Source organism: Tinamus guttatus, unplaced genomic scaffold (assembly GCF_059628265.1).
Source record: "Tinamus guttatus ecotype Peru unplaced genomic scaffold, ASM5962826v1 Tinamus_guttatus_pri_ptg000314l, whole genome shotgun sequence".
NCBI classification, from domain to species: Eukaryota; Metazoa; Chordata; class Aves; order Tinamiformes; family Tinamidae; genus Tinamus; species Tinamus guttatus.
Genome location: NW_028288848.1, coordinates 5,314,891 through 5,338,142, shown reverse-complemented (window position 1 = coordinate 5,338,142; position 23,252 = coordinate 5,314,891). Strand labels below are relative to the sequence as shown.

Here is a 23,252-nt window from a genome sequence, read left to right as displayed (position 1 = left end):
TGCTAACAAATTATTGCTCTTCATCTGTTCCTGACTTTTTAAACAACCTGAATTCTTTAGTGATATGACCTATCTGTAGCAAGAAATATAGAGATAGAGAATCCTGTAACACCTTTCAGATGAAGTGAGAATGGAAAGGGAAGAGCTTGAGGGCAAACCAGAACCTCTGCTCAGTCCCAGCACCAGAATGCCAGTACAGCCTACATTGCATTGCATAGAGCCTCCATGAGAAACAGGACACTTGAAACCATTCTGGCAGCACACCAGACTGCTCTAAAACCTGGATGCCCTTCCATTAAGCCTTTTTATTTATGCATTTCAGAACTTATTACAATTATTTTTAAAGTGATAACTGCAATTAGAGCCCTTTCAAGAATGCTGACATCCAAAGCCTTTCAGATAACCACAGCGCTTCTCTGCACAACAACTAGAGAGGATGGTGAAGCTGCACAGCCCCTGAGCCTCACTGAGGTGAGGTGTCACATCTCGGCACGAGGTGTCGCAGCTCAGGATCTCATGAATACAGGTTAGGCCTGCAACAGATGGGCAAAGAACAGCAAGAGGCAGAAGATGATCCTAAAGCCATTATGAGAGGAAGAAAAAAGGACACACTGCTCTATTCACATGTTCTCTGGTTTCTGAGATACCCTCAGTGTAGCTAACAAGCTGTGTTTCATCATGCGCAGCATGTGGCATTTTGCAGAAAATGCATCACTGCACCTTAGGAACCATGTCTAACAATGTTTTAATTGGATGTTTCAGCACTATAAATGCTGAAATACAGCAGAAGATGCATTATAATAAAATGCCTTCAGATAACAGGATGGTTTGGATTAAACTAAGATAATTGGAAACAGCAGACATGTTCAGGGTTTCATATGTGTTATCACTGTTATTTTTCACATGGAATTAAATTTAGTAGCCTTGTCAAAACAAAATTTAATAGAAAAAGTGAACTAGGAAGAAAATGTTAGTATGCTATTCATCTCATTAAGAGACATCTCAGATGACACAGATATGAGTACAACTCAAACTGTTCTCTCTTTCTAAAATTACTTTTTTTAAAATAAGAGAAATATTCAGTTTTTATACCACCAACTCTTCATAGGGCAGAGTAACAGGCATAAAGCTGCCAGGTGACACCAGTTTAACATTTGGACACCCTTGCCTGCAAAGGTTTCCTATAACTAAACTCCATTGCTTAATGGACCACATGTATCTCATCACCTCAAAATACTTGCCTCAGTAGCACTGAAAGTCACTGAGGTGACTTATTTCCAGATTCAAGTATAACAAAGCATCATATCTTTAACTGGGAGAAGAAAGGGATTTAAGAAAGTTCAACACTTGCTTAATTGGGGGGCAACCTTTTTAAAAATTGACATCTCAATTAACATCAGGATGTTCAAAAGCCTGTTCAGTATTTAAATAATAAAATGAATAGCTATGCAAACAAAACACCTCTCAGGTAATTTCCTATGGCTTCACAAGAGGGAGGGTAACTAAAAAGACCAGCACACCTATCTGACTGCTTCTATGTATCAAAAAAACAATACAAACCAGGCTGGATTCTCTTCGTGGGGGCGGCCGTGTTCTTAAATTTGGAGAACCTGAGCGGGAAAGGAAGAGGAGAAAGTTTATTTAGCCTTAAGTACTGCTGAACACATTCTTCAAGAGCTCCCTACTGTGTTATACAGCTTGAGAGTATTAGAAATCAGTATTTGCAATATTTGAAGCATCTCTCAAACAATATAAGAAAATATGAGGGAATGTTAGAGATACCAAGATAAATTTGCTATTCATCTCAGCAAAGCTAAGAAGTTTAAGAGGAAATCATTGCCAGAAAGTAGTGGATTATATTTTCTGCTGGAACTGACCGGCTCCATTGGAGATTGGCCAGCAAAGAATTGGCTTAGTGTTTAGTTTTCCCCCCAGCAATAAAAATAATCCACTGAATTAATAACACTCATACTGTATTCTATCATAGTATCTTGCCATTCCTTGCAAGGACCAGAGTTAAAAAAAAATCTGCATTTTGCAGATGAAATGGTAAAAATACACACTGCAGTAGCTTGCTTAGGAAAAGGGCAAAACAAAGGCAAGAGAAAAGGCACAGGTGGTCTCCTTAATTCAAACACACCACCACATCATCCACATTATTGATGGAGCATATGCTAGAGTATCCAAAAGACAAAATACATTTCTCTAGAAAAAGAAAAACAAACATATTAAGTAACTGCATACTAGCTAAGATATACAAGCAGCCCTTGCACAAAGCAAGCAAATTCTATTGCTGCTAGTAAATGACTGTGTCCTAGAGTCCCTGCAGATCCCCAGAAAAGCAGACAGATCCGCTTGTTCAGCCTCATCTGAGAGGCCACAACATGTTTAGCTGATAGACAGTGCCACTGACACAAGGCAGAGGGGAAAAGTTACTGCAAACCAGTAAAAACCCAGACTTCTTTACTGCCTTACTTATTTGAGCTCTTTGTGGCGCTATCCTTGCTATGGCTGGGGATCCCTGGGCCAGTTTGGATGCCTGTTTGTCTGGGGTCATCATGGCATTGCCATTAGAGTCGCTGCACAAGATGGGCAAGCTGATTTCCTTCTTGGTGATGTGGGATTCTGAGGTCTCATTTTCTGCTTGGCTTTCCTTGTCGGTAGATGATTTCTTGTTCAGCAGGTTACTGATTTCCATAATGTTTCCTATTATTTCCACTGGCCCAGTTAAGTTCTTTTTCCTAGATGGAAGATCATCCTTAGCCTTCTTCAGATACGAAGCAGGGGCCCAGCCCTCTTTGCCTAGATACCTGCAAATAAAATAAAGGAAATATTGTCACAAACACAGCCCTGTCACCCACTCCAGGTACAGTTAAGGTAAAAAAGTGGAGTTTTGTATTAAACTTGCAATTCTCAGATAGGCTATTGTGGTCTCTATTCATTGATTAGGCATCTCAGTCAGCTCAGCTAGCAGTAAACTACTGTACAGTTTACTGTGTAGTACTTACTACACGGTAAAAAGTGAGATGCTGCTTCTGACCATAAGGAACTTCTTCAGATAAGGAAGAAAGTTACCTTTTTACAGCTGGTTTCATGACACATTTGTATTGTCTAGGACAGACTCAGTATTTCCTTATACAGAGGGGAAAAAAAAAAAAGGCAAATGAATGAGGGATTTCAATCCATTCTAGGCACAACTCATAATGGAAAAGGGTTGAAGTACAGGTGAAACCCATCCCAGCAGAGAGGTCCTACACCTGCAGCATGCAGGACGTGGTACAAGCCTCCCAGCCACAACTGTAACAGCTTCTGCCCCTCTTCCCCTGACCGCCAGCCCTGTATGATTGGCTTTTCTAAGGACTTAACTCAGGACTCAGAAACCCAAAACAAAAACACCCCGTTGCACCTTACTCGTCAGCGCAAGGTCAAGAAACTGTTTGACTAAAGAAAAACAGCTTAGATTGGTTTTCCTGAAGAAGCTAGGAGCTATTTGAAGAAATAAACTGGGAAATCCGAACAGACACCTGAATCCAGCAAGCGTTCCCAGAGCACAAGCGGATTGCACTTACGGTACTTCAAGCTGAAGTCATTTTTTCCCCCACTACTGGGCTTTGGGGACAATACTTTTTCTAAATCCTGCCATTCCTAACACCTCAGCAGGGATTTCAGATTACAATCAGACTCCAGGAAAGACCACATGGATGAACTCTGCTTTCCCTAATGAAACCTAACTAGCTACAGAGCGAGGCACCGAGACCCTTCTCCCTTTAATCTCTAAAGACAGCCAAGGCAGGCGCCTGAGCAGTAAGCGGGAAAGCAGGCACCGTTAAATTCCTGGTGCTCAGGAAATCTGCAGGAAATACAAAGGTTAAACCCACAGGACTCTCAGGCTTTTTAATGAAAATGGAGACTCATTAGACAGCAGATGAAGGATTTTAGGGAAACTTCAAAGGAGGGGGAGCGATGTCAAATCATTCTCTGATTTTCTATCAGAAAACAACTTAGTTGCACAAACACTTAGCTTCTCAGCTTAGCTATGTTCTGCAGGGCACATCCTGGGCTCATCCCCCTTGACAAAATAGACCTTCATGGAGAAAATCAACAACAGGATGTAAGGGCACTTCCCCAAACTTCAGTAGGGTCAGGCTGAATGAAAGTTAGTACTTTCAGCAAATAGCACAAGGACCTGCATGCCCAGAAGTTTTTCTCTTCCTGACAGTTTAGATCAACCAGGGCAACAAACAGATGCTGCTTCTCCCTGAGTATCTGCCCTACCATGAAAGCAAGGGTATGGGATCTTCCAAGTTCACAGCATCAAGTGCATCAGCTTAGCATCAAGTCTTCAAGGAGTCTGCTCTCAAAGAAAAGCATCCAAAAAGCTCCAAGATGGATTTGCAGCATAAACTACCAAACCCATCCCACACAGTAGCAAAATGGCAGTGACTTATCTGGCTTCCAACAGATCCCAACTGCATCATGGCTTGCTTTGCATCTATGCCCTTAGAGGCTCTCCTCCCGGAACCAACCAGTGCTGGAAATCCCAATGCAGTGACTGTTTGTGGTAACAACTCAGAGCTGGAATATAAGTGCTTTACACTTGAACTATGACAAGATGCAAGTTTACCAAGCACCATCCAGCAAGTCCTACCAAAGAAGCAAGGACACAGAACTACAGTACACACTCAAAACAAAAAGCAGCCCTCAATACAAGCCATGTCCACCACTGTAGCATCTCAGTGCTATTTTCAGGCAGGGACAAAGGATGACTCCATCACCTTTTCCTCTAGATAGTTCTTCTAAACAGCTACTGACCACCTGTTGCCCCTCCAACAGGGAAGTTCTGAATGAACCTTATAACTTGATATCATCTGGAGATGTCAGGCTTGTGTCTGCCAAGCCAAGAGAGCCACACTGGCCAACACACCACACGCTCCAGTTGCAGAGGTTACCTTCGACAGAGCGCGATTGTGCAAAATCAGCAAGAAAAACATCTCTCCACCTCAGTTTATGAGAGACACTGGAACAGGCTGCCCAGAGAGGTTGTGGAGTCTCCTTCTCTGGAGATCTTCAAAACCCGCTTGGATGCAGTCCTGTGCCACGTGCTCTAGGTGACCCTGCGTGTGCAGGGGGGTTGGACTAGATGATCTCTAGAGGTCCCTTCCAATCCTAAGCATTCTATGATTCTATGACTTAATATGTTTAAGATCAGAAAAGCAGCAACAGACAGATTCTGTGCTGGCTTGTTAGTTCTCCTGCCAGCTAATACATATTTGTATCAGTCCACATAGCCCTGCTGCATCAGACACCTCTGATCTCGTACCACTTCCCTAACGAAGGGTAAGGGCGATAGCTGGACAGTTAACTCTGGGTAACAGACCCTCAGGAGAGGGGCAGTTGCTGGTTATTTCTTTGTGCAAGTTGGCAAATACAACCTTAAGTTAATGATGAGCCCTAGCTTCCAGCTGCAACCCCACAAATAAAAGCTGCTTCCAAGTGCCAAACAGGCTTGCTTTTTCACCTTAGGAAACTGCATCATCTCCCCATTTTATAGATGGAAGAAGTAACCAAGGAATCTACACGAAATCTGGAACCAGCAGAGATCTTTACTTTGTGTCTGAGCACTGAACCATAAATAGCCTTCCTTCGTTTACCTGCACAACCTACAGCGGATACTGCAAACCTTATCCCAGATCCCTTTTCATTACAGTCCAGCTAACACCACCTCAACTGCATCCACCACATGGGCTCAGGCTCGTGACAAATGACAAAATGAAGCAGGAGGCAAATAAGTTGGATTAGCACATTGCTCCTCCCCTTGCCTGCAGTGCTGGTCAGGCACCATGACATGACCTCCAGTGACAGGAACTGATACCAAGGAAGATCTAAATAATCAATGGCCATAGCAGTTGGTAAAGTACACGGTGAGCACACAGGGAAGCGCACAGATCCACCGACTCAAAGCAGTAACACAGATCCCAGAAGGGAGCCCTGATGTCCAAATGCGTTTTTAAAAATCATACCATGCACAGAGCAAAAGAGAAGGGCACCGATATTAACTGTAGCTTCCACTGCAATGAACTTGGAGTATTACAGAGTTTAATGCAATGATTTGGCTCCACTGTTGATTCCAAAACCCTCCCTGTTAATATTACATGAAGGAAAAAATGGATTCAAACCATAGGAATGTTTAGAAAAAAGTCAGAAGTGCCTCTGTGAGTCTGAGAGTCACATCTGCTTTCCAGCTCCAGAGCACTGGAATCGCTCCAGAGGGAAGCGAATGGGGAGGTGGGAGGGGGGAGGAGAAGAAAAAAGAAGAAAAAAAAGAAAAAGAAGGACAGGAAATGAGGATCAGCACATGGCCAGGAATCAGGGGAAATTACATGCTTAAGGTGGAACAGGCTAGTGTCTTTAAGGTGGATTCCATCTCAAAAAAAGTGGATTTATCTTTATTTCCAGACCCCGGTGCGGGTGCTCAGTCTGTCCGGCACAAGGGGCACCTCAGCAACAGGATTCGGCTGCAGCCTCTTCTGCTCCAGCCTCTTCTGCTCCCTCGCTGCAGGGGAGGCTGCTGCCCCTCTTAAAGCACTGAATACTCAAGGACATATTGCCAAGTAAGAGAAACCATCTTCTGAGCAGTGCCTAGCAGCACTCATAGTGCTGTAAGCATAGTAAACTGTACAAGAGGTTTGAGATCAACTATATGGGCTGTGAAGGACAAGCTTCTTGGGGTGGCATTGCCCTGCCACTGTTTTCAGTGGTATTACCTGCAGAAAAAAGTTATTTCTAAAAGCAGATTAATCCTCCAGCAAGCTTGCAAGGCACTACCCCAGAGCAGCAGAGGCTTTTCCTGCTCGTGGCTGATGCCCAGAGCACTCAGGGCCTGGTGAGGTCTGACCCTCCTTCACAGCAAAAGCCAGAGCTGCTCAGCTCAACGCACTGCCTCGGTGCAGCCAAGCCAAGGACACGTGGAGCTCCTGCCTCCCTCGTGACCTCCACTGGAGCCTGTGGCCTCCAGTGTCCTCCGTGGTCATTTGCACGAGGAGCAGTTCAGCTGCTGCAGCAAGGGATACCCAACGCCAGAATGAGCTGCCGCTATAAAACTTCACATGCACACGTTGCTATTCTTAGAAAAATGAGCACTTTGGGTTGGCCAAAAGGAATGTGCACAGAAAAAAAAAAAGTGGAGGGGAAAAATCTGCTTATGATAGAGCTGTTAATATGATGAGGGGGAACCTAAAGCAGAATTAAGGCTGTATTTCAGAAGGAAAGGAATTTCAGAATAAACTCAAGGTCGTTCTCCCCTCAAAGCTTATGGGCTCTTAGTTCTTCTGACTGCAGCTTTGGATTTAACTTCTGTGAATGATTAAAGGAGAAAAAAATGTGACCTGACCAAACCCAGGCGTTTTGAGTTCCTCCTATCTGGAGTGCCTTCCTGGCTCTACTTCTATCTGTATTAACCTCCTCCCCTTAAGGGAGCATTAAAAAAAAAAAGAAAAAGAAAAAATCCCTACAGAACACACATTAAGTACAAGACATCAAGAAAAACAACAACATTGCTTCAGTCAGCACTTTCGTAGCCTTCATTCATAGCTGATAAATGAGGCAAGATTCAAACAAAAGCACGTTAGGGAGGGAAAGGGGGAAGTCACTATTATAAAGACATTCCTGGTGCAAAAAGGCAACTAGATGAAATGTTTTAGGCTGCCTGAAAAATAAATGTCCCTTTTTAAGGTGCTATATCACATCTTCCCTGAAGAGAACTGGGATAATGCAGCACGGCCAGTCCCACACATCCAAGTGATGCATATGACAAACCAAGGAGAGTCACAGCAGAGGCACTAAAACTTACAAGTGCTGTGAGAACCCGAACAGAGAAAATTCTCATTAAGCAACTCATCCTGACACCTTATGTGCCAGTGTCCTAACGCCTTACCTGGGACACAACTAAGCTATGTTTTCCCATAAGCATTTAAAAACGTGCATTTGAGTCACAGGTCTCATCTGGCTGCTGCCCCGATAACTAAAAAATAAGGCAATAAAAAAAATAAGCTAAATATGCAGTAACTTCACCTGCTCTGGGAATACCTGAACCAGATGTGCAAGATGAAGCAAGTTAGTTGGAACTGTCAATAAGTTTGGAAACAAAAGGCTATAGGCAGCAAATTGATCTTTTATCCCTGAAAATAGCACCACCTGCCCCACACAACTCAACAGACCACAACCAGCCCCTCAGCATTGCTATAAATAGATTCAAATGTGTTACAGAAACAAACTCTTATGCTGGAAACACTTTAAAGTTATGCACAGCAGAAATCCTTGTTAGGACCCCCAGATCTCAACTGAAATGTGGGCTTTTAACTTGAAGGAAGAAAAACCTCCAAGTTAAGGCATTTCCCCACTGGAATAGCCCACAGCTTTTGCAGATGCTGTAAGGTTACTTCAATTGCCATTATATTGTCTTAGCCTTTTCTTTACATTTCTTCAAGATGCCTTATGGATAATTCTGCAGCTGGGCAAGGAAATCCAAGTTATTTAAACATTAACATTAAGTGAATTATCAGAAAAACGTCACAGTCACAGGCTCTGCAGCAGTCCGGCCGCACGGCTGTTTTACCTTATGTACCACCATCCTTCCAGGTTCTTTTGGATGACCTCCACGGTGACCCCTTTTTCGAACCCAATCTCATCCTTCCCCTGGCTGGCATACGGCTGGATAGTGACATATTTCTCTTCTAGTGAGGGGAGAAAAGGCAACATCAGTTAGGGTCAGAACCAGTCCAGCTGTTTTTCTCGTCTGCTCGCTTTTTAAGCTGTTGTGCGGTGATTACGTGGAGCCATTACCAAAGGCGGAGCCCCGCTCAGGGGCCCACGGTTATTTATGCTGACGGCAGGACAGATAATCAGCCCCTTGCCACTACCCTGCTGCTGATAATCAGCGCCTTTCCCTGCCAGTAATGACACAGGGTCCCCCGGGAGTCCCCCCTCCCGGGCAGGTTCCTGCAGCGGGTAAGAAGAGGATTTGAAGCTGGACTTCACTCCCATGCTGTAACTGACAGATTCAACCCGGCTGCCAAATCAGCACGGCGTCACCGCGGGAGCTGCAGCCAGTTGGCTCCTTTGAACGTGCACAGGGCCGTGCCGAGCATCGCGGTACTGAAACGCGAGTCCCACATCCCGAGGAGGACCCGTCTTCCCCGCGCCGAGGGGCTGGCCCGTCACGCGGAGCGGGGCTGCGGAGACAAGCTTGAAGCAGCGTTTACAAACATGAGGAGGAGCCTTTGCGCTTAACGCGAGACCATAGAGCACCTTGCACCCATGGGATGGGGTGTTTTACAGACTTTCATCAACTCTCACTCCAGAGAGCCACACAGGTGGCAATACTAAGACATACCTCAAAACCACAGGCTAGACCCCAAGCTCAATGTTTGAGAAATGGGGCATCCCTACTCATCTCCAGCAGTTATCCCCTCCCAGGCCAGGCAGGGGTGAGCAGACTTGTAGAGGGGAAGCCAAGGAGCACAGGGAACAGACACTTTTCTGACATCTTCCTTACCCACCGGGAGCCATTTATGGCTGTCTCTCCATCACACTCAAGGTCAACCTCTTTGTACATTGGTTGAAGGCACAGACAGTGCGACCTGGCAGCCTCCTGCTCTGCAGCAGCACGCACAAGCAGTGCCACTAACCCACTCTCCTGCATCCCAAGCTCTAGTGCACAGAACTGTACAAGTTGCTGTGGCTCCATAAAACGCAGTGAACAACCAATAAAGGACACCCAGATGGGCCTTCCTAGCACATTTGCTGCTGCCGGTCCCAACAAGGCACGGCTGGGTACAAACAGGGGACAGGAGCAGGCAAGAAGTTAAGCAAATCCAGTGTTCCCAACAGCTGCCAAACAAAGCAGCTCAGCAAAGGTTGCAGCAGCTCAAGGCAAATGCTGTTCTAGAGAGAACAAGGCAGACAACCACATTTTGGATTTTGCAGCTCAATTGCATTTTTTTGCTGAGTAAATTATAGGAACTTTAAAGAAAAGTATTATTGAGGTACAGTAAGAAATACTACCTCAAAAAAAGAGAAAAAGTTGGCAAAGCATCTGATGGCAACAAGTTCAGCAAAACTACATCTTTGAAGCCAACTTCCCTTGATGGGTCTCGTTTGGATCCTTTTCACTCTGAGGGAATAAAATCTCTTGAAAACTTTGCCTCCTCAAAGGAAAATAACATCTCCAGTGCCCCAAAAAGAAGCTGCTTTAGCTGCTTTACTACTGCTAAGGAATTCCAGCTTCTTTCTAATTAGCACCATCAGGACACAATGCTTTCCCAACAGAATTTGTGATACAAAATTGGGTCTGATGACTGCTGATGCAGCTAATGAAACCTGGCCTCAAAGTCACAGGACAGCTTCGCTCACTGAGCAGCTCTGCAGAGTAAAGGCAGACTCTCTTCTTTATTTAAATTGACTGCTGCTGAAGGAGTTAAGTATCCTATTTCCACCACCTGGAAAAGCCTAAGCATTAAACTGAACAGCAGAAGATCCCAAGGCACTTGAACTCTTCCCTAAGACAGCATGGCCAAGAGAAAGTGCAGGTACCTGGAGCTGCAGCACTGTCCCAGAAATGCACTGCCTCGGAGAGCCTCCGGGGACATTTCTAGGACAATAATAAAGAGCTAAACCATGTGTTTGCTGAGCTTTGGAAGAAGGCCCTGCTTTGTCTCTCCCACATACCAGAGCCCCTTTATAACCCAGGCCATCGGAGTTCACTCCTGCCACTGCAGCTACAAGACAAGTTTCTGTTTAGCTTTTTTCCTCCATGTAAACAGGAGTCTGCTCTGCAGAAGGGATCTTTATTCAGCCAGTTCCAGCTGCCCTTGCTGGGCAAAGCAGCCCCACTCTGGGACTGCAGCCTGATACCTTCTGCCGAGGACAGAGCTCACGGGCAGGGTGTTCACACCAGCTTTGCACACAACTTGCCAAACTTCTGCTCCCACAGAATTTCTTGTGGGTGAGACCTTGCACTGACACCACAGTGGGCATCCATCAGGTTCTGCCAGCACTTCCAAGTCTGATCTTTCACGGGAAGTCAAAGTTTGGGGTAATGGTTCTTTGCAGCTGGGAATTCAGTCACTTCCCAGACATCAGATCCTTACCTCTACTCAGGCAAATCACTGTCTCCATTCGGAAAGCACAGACCCATGCAAGGTAGCTGGCTAGTGCTGTAACCACAACTTCTGGGCTTGCAGCTGTGCGTGTGGGTACTCCTGCTCTACCTGACATCTACTCCAGTACCTTCTTCCCAGTTTCAAAGAAAGTCAAAAAAGCAAAGATTTATTCTTTGAAGGACTTATAACAACCCCTCTTGTTCTAGCTTGAGGGGCTGGCAGGGACAGAACTAGCTGCTACACACACTGGAAAAAGCAGCAGTTGGCTGCCCAGGGAAGCCCCATCCCATGCTGGGCAGCTGCAGCTCCTCTCCTGAGCTTCTTGCAGGTTCTCTGGAAGAGACACTGCAGAGCAGCCCTCAGGAGCCTCCAGCACTGAGGCTGCTCCTTTGCTTCTTGCTGCTCTCTCCTGGTCTCACACTGATGCGCTCGACAGCAGGGACACAGGCTGGCTTTAAGAACACCAAATGGGCAGGAACATCCCCACCCAAGTGTCAGAACAGCAGGGGACACACAGGTGAGCCCAGGAGGGTTTGCTGAGCAGTCACTGTCCTGTGTGGCCCAGAAGCAAATCCATGATTAACTCTTCAGCCTTGCCTCTTGCAGCCCGAGACTACTGCTCTTTGAAGAGATGATTCCTCCTTACAAGGGGGAAGAGGAAGAGGAGACTTAAGGGGAAGTAGAGAGGGAAGAAAAGGGGAAAAAATAATTCCCATGAAGCAAGGCGATCACAAATAGGTCCAAAATCCATTTAGAAAAGAATCCTATGATGTTTTTGTTTAGTAGTTCTATTTTTAAGCCTGCAGATCAAAAACAGGAAGCCACCATTAAAATTTCCCCTTGCGGAGTGCTTTCACAGCAAAAATTACAGCCATTTCCAAGATTACACACGTTGGGTTTCTTTCAGCGGTGCAGGGGATACCACAAACACACATGAGGTTTGTAACTTAAACAGTATTCTGGAGATAGGGGCCCCACTGAAACCCAAGCGCAGTTCTGGTTTGCTTCTCAAAGATTACCTCTAACCAGAGGATGTTACGTATAAACCCTCACTTGCTGGAAAGAACAGCAGAGCTTCTAGTGGACATGTCACTTAAGAGGATTGATGCAACATCTGACATATCAGATTATTATTCAAAAGTCTAAGAGACATTTGACATTTCATGATGGATACATAAAGTTACTGGAAAGACTTTAAACAGATAAATGGCTTCAGGAGAGAACTGGCAGAGCATCAGCCAAGAGAAAGACAAGGCACTGACTAACAACAACAGTTCTCAACTATCATGTTATTTGTTTAGATACTGTTACAGGCAATGGGATAGCACTCAAATCAGTGAACCATCCCAGAAGATCTGCTGTCAGAGCTGCATGCCCAGATCTGCAGAGAATAAAGAAATGCTTCTTTTTGATTCATCAAGTTTGACTTCGCAATTACTGTCAAGAAATGCAAGCAGAAATACAATGCGTATTCCCCAGCTACAGTTCGCACTGCATCAACTTCTTTGCTGAGGTCAAGTGGGCAGGGCAGGCTTTGCTATGCAATTCTGAACAACTCCACCAGCTAAAAGGCTCTTCTTGGGAAATAGTGAGTCCTGCTCCCCCTCAAGATCACCTGAAAATGAGGAGATCTGTTCTTCGTGCTACATACCAGAGATCTCTCAATAGCCTAATTAACACTTCACTTGTTTCTTTAACTCCAGTTTGTGGGTTCAAGCCATCTCCCCAGCTGACCCAAGTGAGGTGCTGCAGTTGGGAATTCAAGCACACCAGCAAACTTAACCAAGGCTCACAAGGAAGCAGTGCCAGCTCGGCAAAGAGCTGCCCTGCAAGCCAGTGACATCATGCTGCATCCAACTGCAACCCATTTAGCTGGGAAGGAAAGCATCACTATGTGGCATTCTCTCCTCCAGACACACACGCACTATTTAAAACAAGAATTTCTGCACTGTTTGGACTACCCAAGCCACACCGCCCACTCAACATTCCTTGTAGGAATCACATACACAGGCCTCACATACACTCAGTCCACAAGTTGCTGCAACAATAAAAATTAAACCCAAGCTAGAAACCCACTCTGGCACCCTGCACAGCTGCACACCACATTGCTGCAGTCCAGCAGGGAGGACACAGCAGAGAGCTGGACATCACCCTGCAATGCTGCTAGGGACAGTATATAACTTCATAGTCGTGACTCCAGACATTCACAACCTGGGTATTTTCAGCAGGCTTAGTACAGTGAGGCCACTGGTATTTGAGAATTATGGGTCACATCTTCACAAGCTACAGAGATCTAATGCACCTCCACAACTGTTAGGAAATAAAAACCTGAAACTCAACCATCTGGTCTCCTTCCAGCACCGTAACGGTGCTCTGGTAACCAGATTGACAGCTGCCAACTGAGGCCTTCTCTATATGCAAGTAGCTTTAGAGCTAAAAAGCTGCTTTTAAAACAGTTCCATAAGTGTTCTGTTAGTGTTGCAACACATAAAATTCCCTTTTCCTTCTTTCTTCCAGCCTCACACCCTCCACCTCTCCTCAGAGTTCATGACTGTGCCATGAACTAGGGCTGAAGCTTAACCCCAGCAGCTGGTGTGACCCCCAGGCAGCCCCCTGCTTTGGAGCCCTGGGGAGCTGCACAGTTGCACCAGCACAGAGAAGCATGGATGCTGAGAAAGGTGAAATTACTTCTTTTGGCAGCAGCACCACAAATGGCAAAATTTATCTCTGCACTAAGCCAAGCTACTCCTGGCACCATTTCTCTTAGTTTTGAGGAAAGAGAGACCTATTTCTGTGGCTGCTGAAAGCAGAGTGAAGGCAATCCATACAAGATGTGATCTAAAAATCAGACTCAGGTAATCCAGAAGTGTCTGCACGGCTTCTCCCATCTATTTTAAGGTGCTATTTAAAAAGCCACAGCTGTGAGTAAATAGGATATATAACAAAGCTCACAAACCACATGATTTACAGCACAGGAGAATGACTTTATAGGCACCTTGGCAATGGGTATTGAGCAGTAAGAGGTCAGCTTTGAAGTCAGCCTAGGGAGTACTGAAATAGTCCCCATTCAGCCTGCTCAATGACTAGGAATCAATATACGAGTTGTAGAAGAGATAGTGATGCTACATTTAACTTGTTATAATTTAGGAGAACTTAAGGCCAATGATATTTATTTTGGGATAATTGCAGACCAACACAATAATGCTTCATGTTTCTCCCTTTTGTGTGGGATTATAGTTGTAATTGAAGAGCCAGCAGATGTGTCCATTCCATCACATTGCTCTCTATAATCAGCCTAAGACTAAAAGGGCTTTCTTTTATTTCTTCTACATTTTCTTCTCGCTACTGGTGTAAATGGAATCACAAGGAAGTTTAGGGCACCGCATAGTGCATTTTCCAAGCCAGGTGACTCAGATTCATTTCTATAGGAGAAAAAGCCCAAACTAAGGTGAAACTCTAGGACTTTTTCATGAAATTACATCTAGCTGTCTGAAAAGGCAAGAAATTGAACCTGACGGCTCAAGAGGCTGCCTCCAATCCCCACATCAACCCAAAACTTCAGGTTCTGCATGTGCACTCATGCAACCTGCACATTAAAGTTATGGGGTGTCTCAAGAAGGCAACTTGGTCCCTCCTCTGGCTGTCTGGATTTATACTTACTGTCAGGTCAAAGGAAACAGGCCTAGGTTTTTATTGCTAGAGTTGAAACACAGAGCTCCAGCAGTGCTTTCCAAATCTTCCTTACTCTGTCTTCTCAATTCCCTGGGCAAGTGGTTATTTTGGATTCCTCCTAGTCTATCACCAAGGTAACAGCTCCGTCCCTCACCATCTTCACAGCCCTCTGTCGCAGTGTGGCTCCTGGCTGCTAGAGCTCTCATCTGGCCCGGCAACCTCTGCTGCAGGTCACTGCAAGCACCTCTGGTGGACTCTGCTCTCCATCCAGGCCCACCAGTGCACTGCAGTCTTCCCAAGGCACCACATCCATCTGGTGCTTCAGAGTCCCACCAGGCTCTTTGCATACTTCAGTTGTCCCACCTGAATCTCCAAGTATGTGTGCTGGATTTTGTGTTAATGCCCTGCTGCGTGCTCTTGCATGCTACGGCCCCTTGCATTTCCTGCTTCTCCAAACCCTCTCCCCACTCAACTTCATATAATTCCTGTGATCCGATCATATGAGGGCAGAGCTCCCTCCTTCATGATCTCAAAGGACCAGAAGCTCTCAAATATTCACAGCTCTCAAAACATCACTTTAAAAAGCAAAAAACCAAAAAGCCCAACCTTTTTGGTAGCCATAGGGTGCAAACCAAATTAACTACTTCCCCAGGCTACTTTGATGCACAGATTCCCTTCATTTTGTTTAGGCTGTAAATTAGTTAGGATGGGATCCTTGCATTTAGGCAGCTCAAACACCACACACGTTTCCAGCCCTGCCTCACTGGCCTCATCACTCCCACGTAGACAGCCAGAGCTCGTACGTTTCTGCTCCCAAGGTCTGAGCAGTTTCGCATAGCCCTCCCTCACCTATATTTTAGAGGCTTGCTCCTTTCTGTCTCCATAAAGGAGTAAGTTATCTCCAGCACTTTAGGAGCCAGCCAAATAAGGGAAGAGTTTCCTTTGCTGAGCTGGTGTTTGTACGTGCCCCCAACTTGCTGTGACCCCGAGCCTTGTTTGAAAAGCTGGAGGGTGCAGAAGGGGGGAGCTGGACTAGAAATTAGTCAATTAATGATTTCTCAGCAAAACACAACAGCTCCAGCCCCACATCTTCCAAACCACAGAAGAATTTTCTTTCAAAATACTTTCCTTGCAGTCAGCAGTCTGCGCTGGCCTCCCCCTCCTCTGCTCCACCCACCGTTGTCAGACCTGCTTCTGGAAAAAGTCTCCCTGTTCCAGCAAGGCATTAATTCAACATGGACTTTTGTTTTTACTTGTCTGAATGTTCAACAGAAAAAAGGCTACCCACCATTATCACATCTGTTCCTCTCCGGGCAAGAGCTCTAACCTTGGTCATCCCATCCACACCATACACAAGCTTTTTTTATTATTATTTTAACACGGGAAAAGCAATGTCAACAGATAGAAAAGGATGGTAATGGCATTTTTCAACTATTCTGGACAGTATATACTCTTTCTTCAAGCAGCAAGAAGTGAAGATTTACTAATTTCCTTGCAGCATAGAGAGAATAAAGGAAAAGACGCAGAGGAAAAACCCAAATCTAAAGCTGCTCTGTGTTGCCTGCATTTTGCACCGCAAAGCAGCCTTATGCTGCAAGTGGCAGATGTTTCATAAGCTGCAAAGACAAGGGAAACAAAATCATACAGCAAGAACTCCTGTCAGTGAAGTAATGCAGGGCGTGCTGCGCTCAGAGGATGGGAATGGGTAACACAAACACACCAGCCAGGGCAGACCACGGCCCTAGGTAACAAGCTCTTTCCAAAGCTGGAAAAAGAGAGCAGCCTAGACTAGGAAATGGGGCTCAAGGCCAATGATCAGAGCACTGGGCTATGCTGCTGCCTCCCCTCTGCTCCCATCACTCTCCCCAGCAGGTTCCCTCACTCCTTCAGTTGGATGAGTGAGAGGAAGACCCATTACTTTTATGTTAGGGTTTTGTTTGAGCTAGCTGCTCCTCTTTGACAACAGGCTCATTCGGCAGAACTTCAGCTCCTGCTTTACTGCATCGCTGCTGAAAGCAAATCCAAAATCCTTCCCTGCCTTACCCCAGCTCCAACTGAGGCTGTTGGGCATGAAACCAAAGCAGCAATAACAATTTATGTCAAATATCTGGCGTACAAAACAAGCATGTAAACCTCCACTTTGCCCAATCAAACTGTAATTGCACAAATGACTTCTCATGAAATTAGCCTGTAAACAACCTTAAGTCCTCTTCTAGGGGAAGTCCCAAGTAAATGTTTGGAGAAATAGCATTTTACTCTGTGCAGAGAGCATTAGCTCTGCATGAATTGAGAGTCTCTGACAAAGGTCAATACTGAAGGAAACTATGAAGACTTATAATATTTCCATTACTTGATATTTCCATTACTTGAGTTTGATAATGTATAGACAAGAGTTTAGAAAAATTTACCACAAGCAATACTAAAATAAGAAATAAAACACAAGCTCCACAGCTACACAAGGAACAAACCAATGTAGTATTAGATCTGGGCACAGCATGGACAGTTTTAAAGAGAAATGCAGCAACAAATTCATCTGTTCAGCAACAAGTGTCATCTGTTTCTCTTTGTCAAAACAGACTGCAGCTGTTCTCACTGCAGATCTTTTCAGCTTTAAAAGCACCACTACCTACATACTCAACAAGTTGACGTTCATCTTTCACATTTACAGTCCCAATAACATTGCTCCCAAATATCTGAAATGTTGGGACATTTAGCCTTTTTAAGGGGCCTTGGAAATGAAGAAAAGAAAGTCTTGTGCCAGTGAAGTGGCTTTATCTTCTGTCTTGATGCTTCCCCCACCATTAGGTAGCCTTCCCTTCTGCACTCGGGTTTTGTCAGTATTTTCATCATCCAAACACACATTTTGAGTTCCTCAAGCTCTGCCAGAGTCACAGCACAGGAGATACCACTGAGAAACACAGATACATCATTGCTCCCACATGGTGCAGGACTCATCATTCAAGCTGCACCACAAACAGGACATAGGCAAGGTGCATCCCAGCTGCCACACCAGACTGCTTTAAACCCTGCTTTAGGAAGGGGGAACTAAGCACCTGCACAGGGAACAGCCCAAGCTGTGTGCACAGAAGTTAAGACAGTCAAGACTTAGCAGTCACTTGGGAAATCTTAGCCTTCAGGCTGATATTTAACTCCTTTTTAACAGATTCTGTCTCAGAGCTGGTTGGTACCCAAGCACAGAGGTGAGCATCCCCTAGAGCTGGCTTTTAAACTCCAATAAACTCTTGGAGGTAGCCTTTCCTAGAGCTCGATCCATGTCCAGCAGAACTTCGCTGGGTGGGAAGAATTTCAGCCAAAACATAGAATTGAATCTATTTCCAAGAAAGAGGCCAAGAGGGGGAGGGGAAGCTCTTTCGCCTGTGTGAAACATTCTGGCAGCCTCCTGCATGAATAGCCCTAGTTCTGTGCTTTGGAGCAGAGACATGAAGGTTGGCAGGAGGAGTTCTGTCATTTCTGTGCAAATCCACCCAAATTTGGCCTTGTTAGAAGCCTGCTGGGCTGGGATGGGAGAGAAAGAAGGTAGAGAATCCCTCCCGACCTCACAAACTGTGATATGTCAGATAGCAGCAGCCTGGACATCCAGAGACTCACAGTTTTCCTTACACTTGCATTTTAGAGGGGTAGACGTCTGCACACGCTGCTGACGAAGCTACCATCTCCAGCCTGTCCCACAGCACTCAAATCAGCGTTACTCCACTTCCTACCAAGCTCCCTAACCTATTTCAGCTAGCATTGAACTGCTTGTGTGGTTAACTGTGGCTTAAAGGCAGTAAGGAAAGCTCATACAAGCAGCTCAGCCACAAAGGATGTCTCTACCCCTTGAGATGCTACAGGCTGCACCAAGTTCAAGGGCTAAGGTCTGGTCTAAGAAAGCACACACTCACCAACATGTCAAACACCCTGCATTGCTTGGGGCTTATAGGGAAGAAATCGTTATGGAGAAGGGCAGAAGAGGAGGAGCATGTGGTGGAGAAGACCGTGACCAGAACGAGAGGTCTGGAAATGATATGGACAGAGAATGGGAATAAGACTACAGGAATTAATCACTCTGGATAAGGAAGAACAGGGAATGCACTTAGGTCCTTGAGTCTTATCGGTCTAAATGAAGATTCTACAGTCTGGAGATTTTATGAAGCTTTGTTTATAATATGATATGAATAGGAAATATTTGTTTAATCCAGTAAAACAAATGTTTAGACAACTATTATTCCCTGAATTTCTTAGTAAGAGTGCCAGGAAGTATGCAATAAAGGGCTGTACATTCAAAATAACTAGTTCCCAAAAGCTTGGGATAGAGAAACAAGCACTACAAGCTCTTCTCAAGCCAGCATGTGTGCTTATCGTCTGCATTGGGATTTTGGCACCTTCAGGCTGTATTCTACAGCTGAGAAGAGACCTTGTCTTCTCAGCATAGTTCTGGTAGGTGCAGGGTGAAGCCAGAGCAGCATGAACGCTGGTTATGTTTGCCACCCTCCCACCTCTTGAGACTCTGAAGAACAAGTGTAAAATAAGCTGTATGTGCTTGCTACCTTCATGCATCTGCACAAAGAACAGCATAAATTTGTAACTTTAAATATACACTCCTCCTTTTCAGCCTTCCTTTCCCCTCACCCCCTCCACACACACACACAAAGGTGCAATCCACACCAAGTTTGCATAACCCTGCAAGAAGGGTGGTAAAGAAAGGTATTTTTCTCCTGGAAAGATGAATCGCATACACTGGAGAACGCTTGATTTGAAATAAGTCACAAAGTGTACCCAAATATAACTTTGAAACAAAAGGTTGGTTTTTTTTTTTTTTTTTTTTTTTTTTCCCCTCTCTCCTCCATAAGTTCATAAGACCTATCACATGAGCAAAGCCAAAAAGATGCTGCTATTGGTAGTATTTTAAACATCTAGGACGAACATCAGAAACTCCCAAACCTTTTCAAGAAGTCAGTCTTTAGCATCAAGCACTACTTATAAGACAGACAGAACTGGAACAATTCTCATCTTTCCACATCAAGCACTTTTCCAGTATGCACATCTCTGACCATGGCTCTCTGGCATTCTTCTCATTTTAATGGCCCTAAAAGTATCACTTCTTATTGAGGTAGGAAAGACTGAGTACAGATGGGCCCAAAAGTTAAAACACAACAGATGTGAGCATTCCCAAACTGTGCGAGGAGCCAGATTGCAGGATTACACTTTGTTATACGGCTTCAGCATTTTAGGTGCCTAACCAAGACACCCTCAAGCTTTGAAGCATCAAGTCAACACCCTGAGCTCCAGAGTTCGGTCACCCTGGGAGAAGGGCAAAGATCCAAAACCCAAGGCAGGCAGCCACGCTGCCCTGGCACACGCAAGCAGCAGCTCAGCCCTTGCACCCTCAGGCCCCATGGCATAGCAAGCTATTCACCTCGACTCTGCTGCCTGTTGACTATCCCGCCCAGCGTCCATCGCCGGTCCAGGCGCCTCAGGTGAGCCTTGCGTCGCTTAGAGACTAGTTTGGAACACGGATGGAAACATAAAAAAAGAAAACAAAACAAAATGATGGAAGGGTGAGGAATAAAACCAAAATATGGCAATTACAAGCACTGGTCGTTAGCAGAAACAGGTTAGGTGGTATGCAGAAACCATGGTTAGTTTATATAATATGATGGAGCATGTTAGATTCTTGAGCCTAAGAAGCTGATCCTTGCTATCATCTTCTAAAAAAAGATGTACAGCAAAAAAGAGCTGTACAACTAAAGGAAAACATGATTGTGGATGCTGGAGCGGCAGGACAGGCCAGTATTGTTGTCGCATCTCCTACTTAGACCACAGGATCTTTGGAGAATGCATTTGATCGTAATAGCTAGGGCTATTACAACAGGGCTGTAACCCTCTAAGTAGATTATTGCACTAAAAATCAAATCTAGTAATAAAACATAGGAATAATAAGAAAAAGCACCTTCTCTTGTGTGGGTTCTTTTTTAATGGCAACACTCAAACGGAATCCAAGGGAGAAATGTCTGTCTCTGCATTTCCAAGGCTTGACTCAGGATCCCTGTCACAGCTAATGCCCACAATCCAAGCTTCCGCTTCTCATATATTGATTATCAATATAAAGAAAATACTAACCTTGCTTTTACTGAAGAGGCTCAAGAAGTTAACATGACAAAACTGAGAATGTTTCATACTTAAACAATAGTTTGTACTTAAAACAAATGAAGACAAGACACTTATACAAAAGATACTGCCAGAGTAGCTGTGCACAGAGGACACCAGTTGTTTTCCAGATCACAGATGTGAATCTCCTTTAGGTCCTTCTTCTGTTCGTGAAGGTGTGAATAAGACAGTAACCTTTGGGCTGGAAGCGTCAAACACTCCTCTTTTACTCAGAGGTTTCCAAAGTAGTTTGACTGTTTCAGTGCTGCCATAAATAATGCAAGATACTGCATTGCACTTCTGACAGCTGTTGCTAGAACAAACACAAACAGAAAAGCAACAAACCAACTTGAAGGGGTCAGAGCTACAAGCCCAATTTCTGTGCTAGAAGACCTCTGCAGTAAAGGGGCAGTTGGTTTCCAAGCCTTGCTAGAGGGCCCAGTTACATTTGGCTGGTATGAGTTAAAAATCCTTAGTTTTAATTCAGTAGAGAACCATGACTGATTTTCAGAGGAGCTGTAGTTCCAGATTTCTGATTTTTGGAGATCACTGTGTTCTTTTGACCAGAAATATATCAACCCTCTTGGGCTAAGAAGCCCATGTCAACACAAAGCCCACACAAAAGTAGTCCTCTTCATTCCTTTCTGTATGTTTCCTGTCTGTTGGTAACTTTCCCCAAACCAACATGGCATCAGAAAACCCATTACACATATGGTACATGAGAGGCAACAGAGCACTTCAGCAGACACATGATTATAGCAGAGACAGAAGCTAAAGCTAAATTCACAGCAAGGCAGAAACAGGACAGGACTGTTAGCAAGTTGCTACCCAAAAGAAGGGACAGATGAAAGACAGTCACCTGAAAGGCTCAGGGGAAGGCCTGAGGAAGGTGGAGAGGAATAATATATATGTGTGTATATATATGTATGTATGTGTATATATAAATATATATTTAACAGGTTTCAGCTGAGATGGATCATTCAAAACTCTTCACTTGGGATGGGAATAGGGAGGATTTGGCCATTTAGGAGCATCCTTCTGAACATACTTAGGTTTCTCCCAGCGGGTCACATAGATCTGGCTGCACCACAGGTATGGCTTCTCTGAAAACAACATGACTCCCCCCATCAAAAACCTCTCCATACCATGAAGGTCTTTTGACCCGAGTTAGTTTTTCCCCCCTCTTGATGCTGAAATTTGCTACCTGATCCCAGACCCAAGCTGCATTGGTCATGCCACAGTTTAGTTAGAGGAGTTATTTATCCATTAGTGTCTAATCCCTTCAAGGGAGCATTTTAAGATGTTTGCTTTAGCAGCTCCTGTGGCTGCAAGTGTTTCCTTACATCACTTTTGGAGTGATTCCAAGCTTCATAAGAGAGTGTTGCTTTAAACACAGGTGCAGGTAGTGGTCATCTGCACACCCTCAGCCCCAGGAACAAGCAGCAGGCTCAAGTGGAGGGAGGAAACTTGACTTTCTCAGGGAAATGGACAACTATAGACACATGGAAATTGGTGTTACATACAGGTAGCGTTATGAATAAATCGCTTCTAACATCTCCATGTCTTTACAAGGACCCGCCATACAAAGTGTGGCCATACAAGCAGCCTGCTTAGCTGTAGAAAGGTGCAATAAGCTTTAAGTCCTCTGCAAATGGCTTGAGAGTCTCATATGGGAAGCTCCCTACACTGGTGTCCTTTCAAAGCAGGCAGGGCACAGATGCAGGCAGAACAGGAGTCATTGGGAAAGCTTTATAAACACTGCATCCAATGGCTAGAGTACTTTATCCACTTAAAGTACCTTCCTCCTCAGTTATATTGAAGCCCCTTTCTCCTACATCCTGAGGAGTAAGCTGTGTGCATAAGCTCAGCTGCACCATATGCTATTACATTCACCTTCACTCATTTGTCTTCTCTCAGAGAAAGTTTATATTGTGTTCTCCTCTTATGGAAGCACTTCCCTCCTCCTAATACCAGTCTGAGGCCATTCCACTATGTGGCAAGGAGAAGAATAGCTCAGATACAGGAGAACTACAAGGGGGAAAGCAAGAAACAAAAACAAAACCTCTCCGTTTATGAGCTTAACAGCATAAAAGCAAAGTTACTGAAAACCAGGTGGAAGCTAGGGCACATCAAAGCACCAGCAGAAGTAATGCAGTTAGATTTGTCACTGGAATGGCACTGAGCTAAAAGCAAAGCAGTTCAAGTTTCAGCATCTCTGGATGTGCAGTAAGGCAGGGAAAGCAACTGCTGAGTACAGCAGATGACAGCAATTCA

General features: G+C 44.8%; 1 protein-coding gene across 5 annotated transcripts in view; it reads right to left on the bottom strand.

Annotated features, from left to right (window-relative positions):
* SH3PXD2A (SH3 and PX domains 2A) overlaps window positions 1–23,252 on the bottom strand; it is a 239,068-nt gene that overhangs the window by 3,208 nt on the left and 212,608 nt on the right. For 3 of the 5 annotated variants that reach the window (XM_088528649.1, XM_088528646.1, XM_088528648.1), the window contains 4 exons: window positions 20,248–20,331; window positions 8,615–8,732; window positions 2,476–2,810; window positions 1,561–1,610 (listed from right to left, as the gene is read on the bottom strand). In XM_088528649.1, coding sequence (XP_088384775.1) covers window positions 1,561–1,610; window positions 2,476–2,810; window positions 8,615–8,732; window positions 20,248–20,331 — 587 coding nt within the window. The remainder of the gene's footprint in view (window positions 1–1,560; window positions 1,611–2,475; window positions 2,811–8,614; window positions 8,733–20,247; window positions 20,332–23,252) is intronic. The other 2 variants (XM_088528650.1, XM_088528647.1) reach the window with 1 other exon arrangement.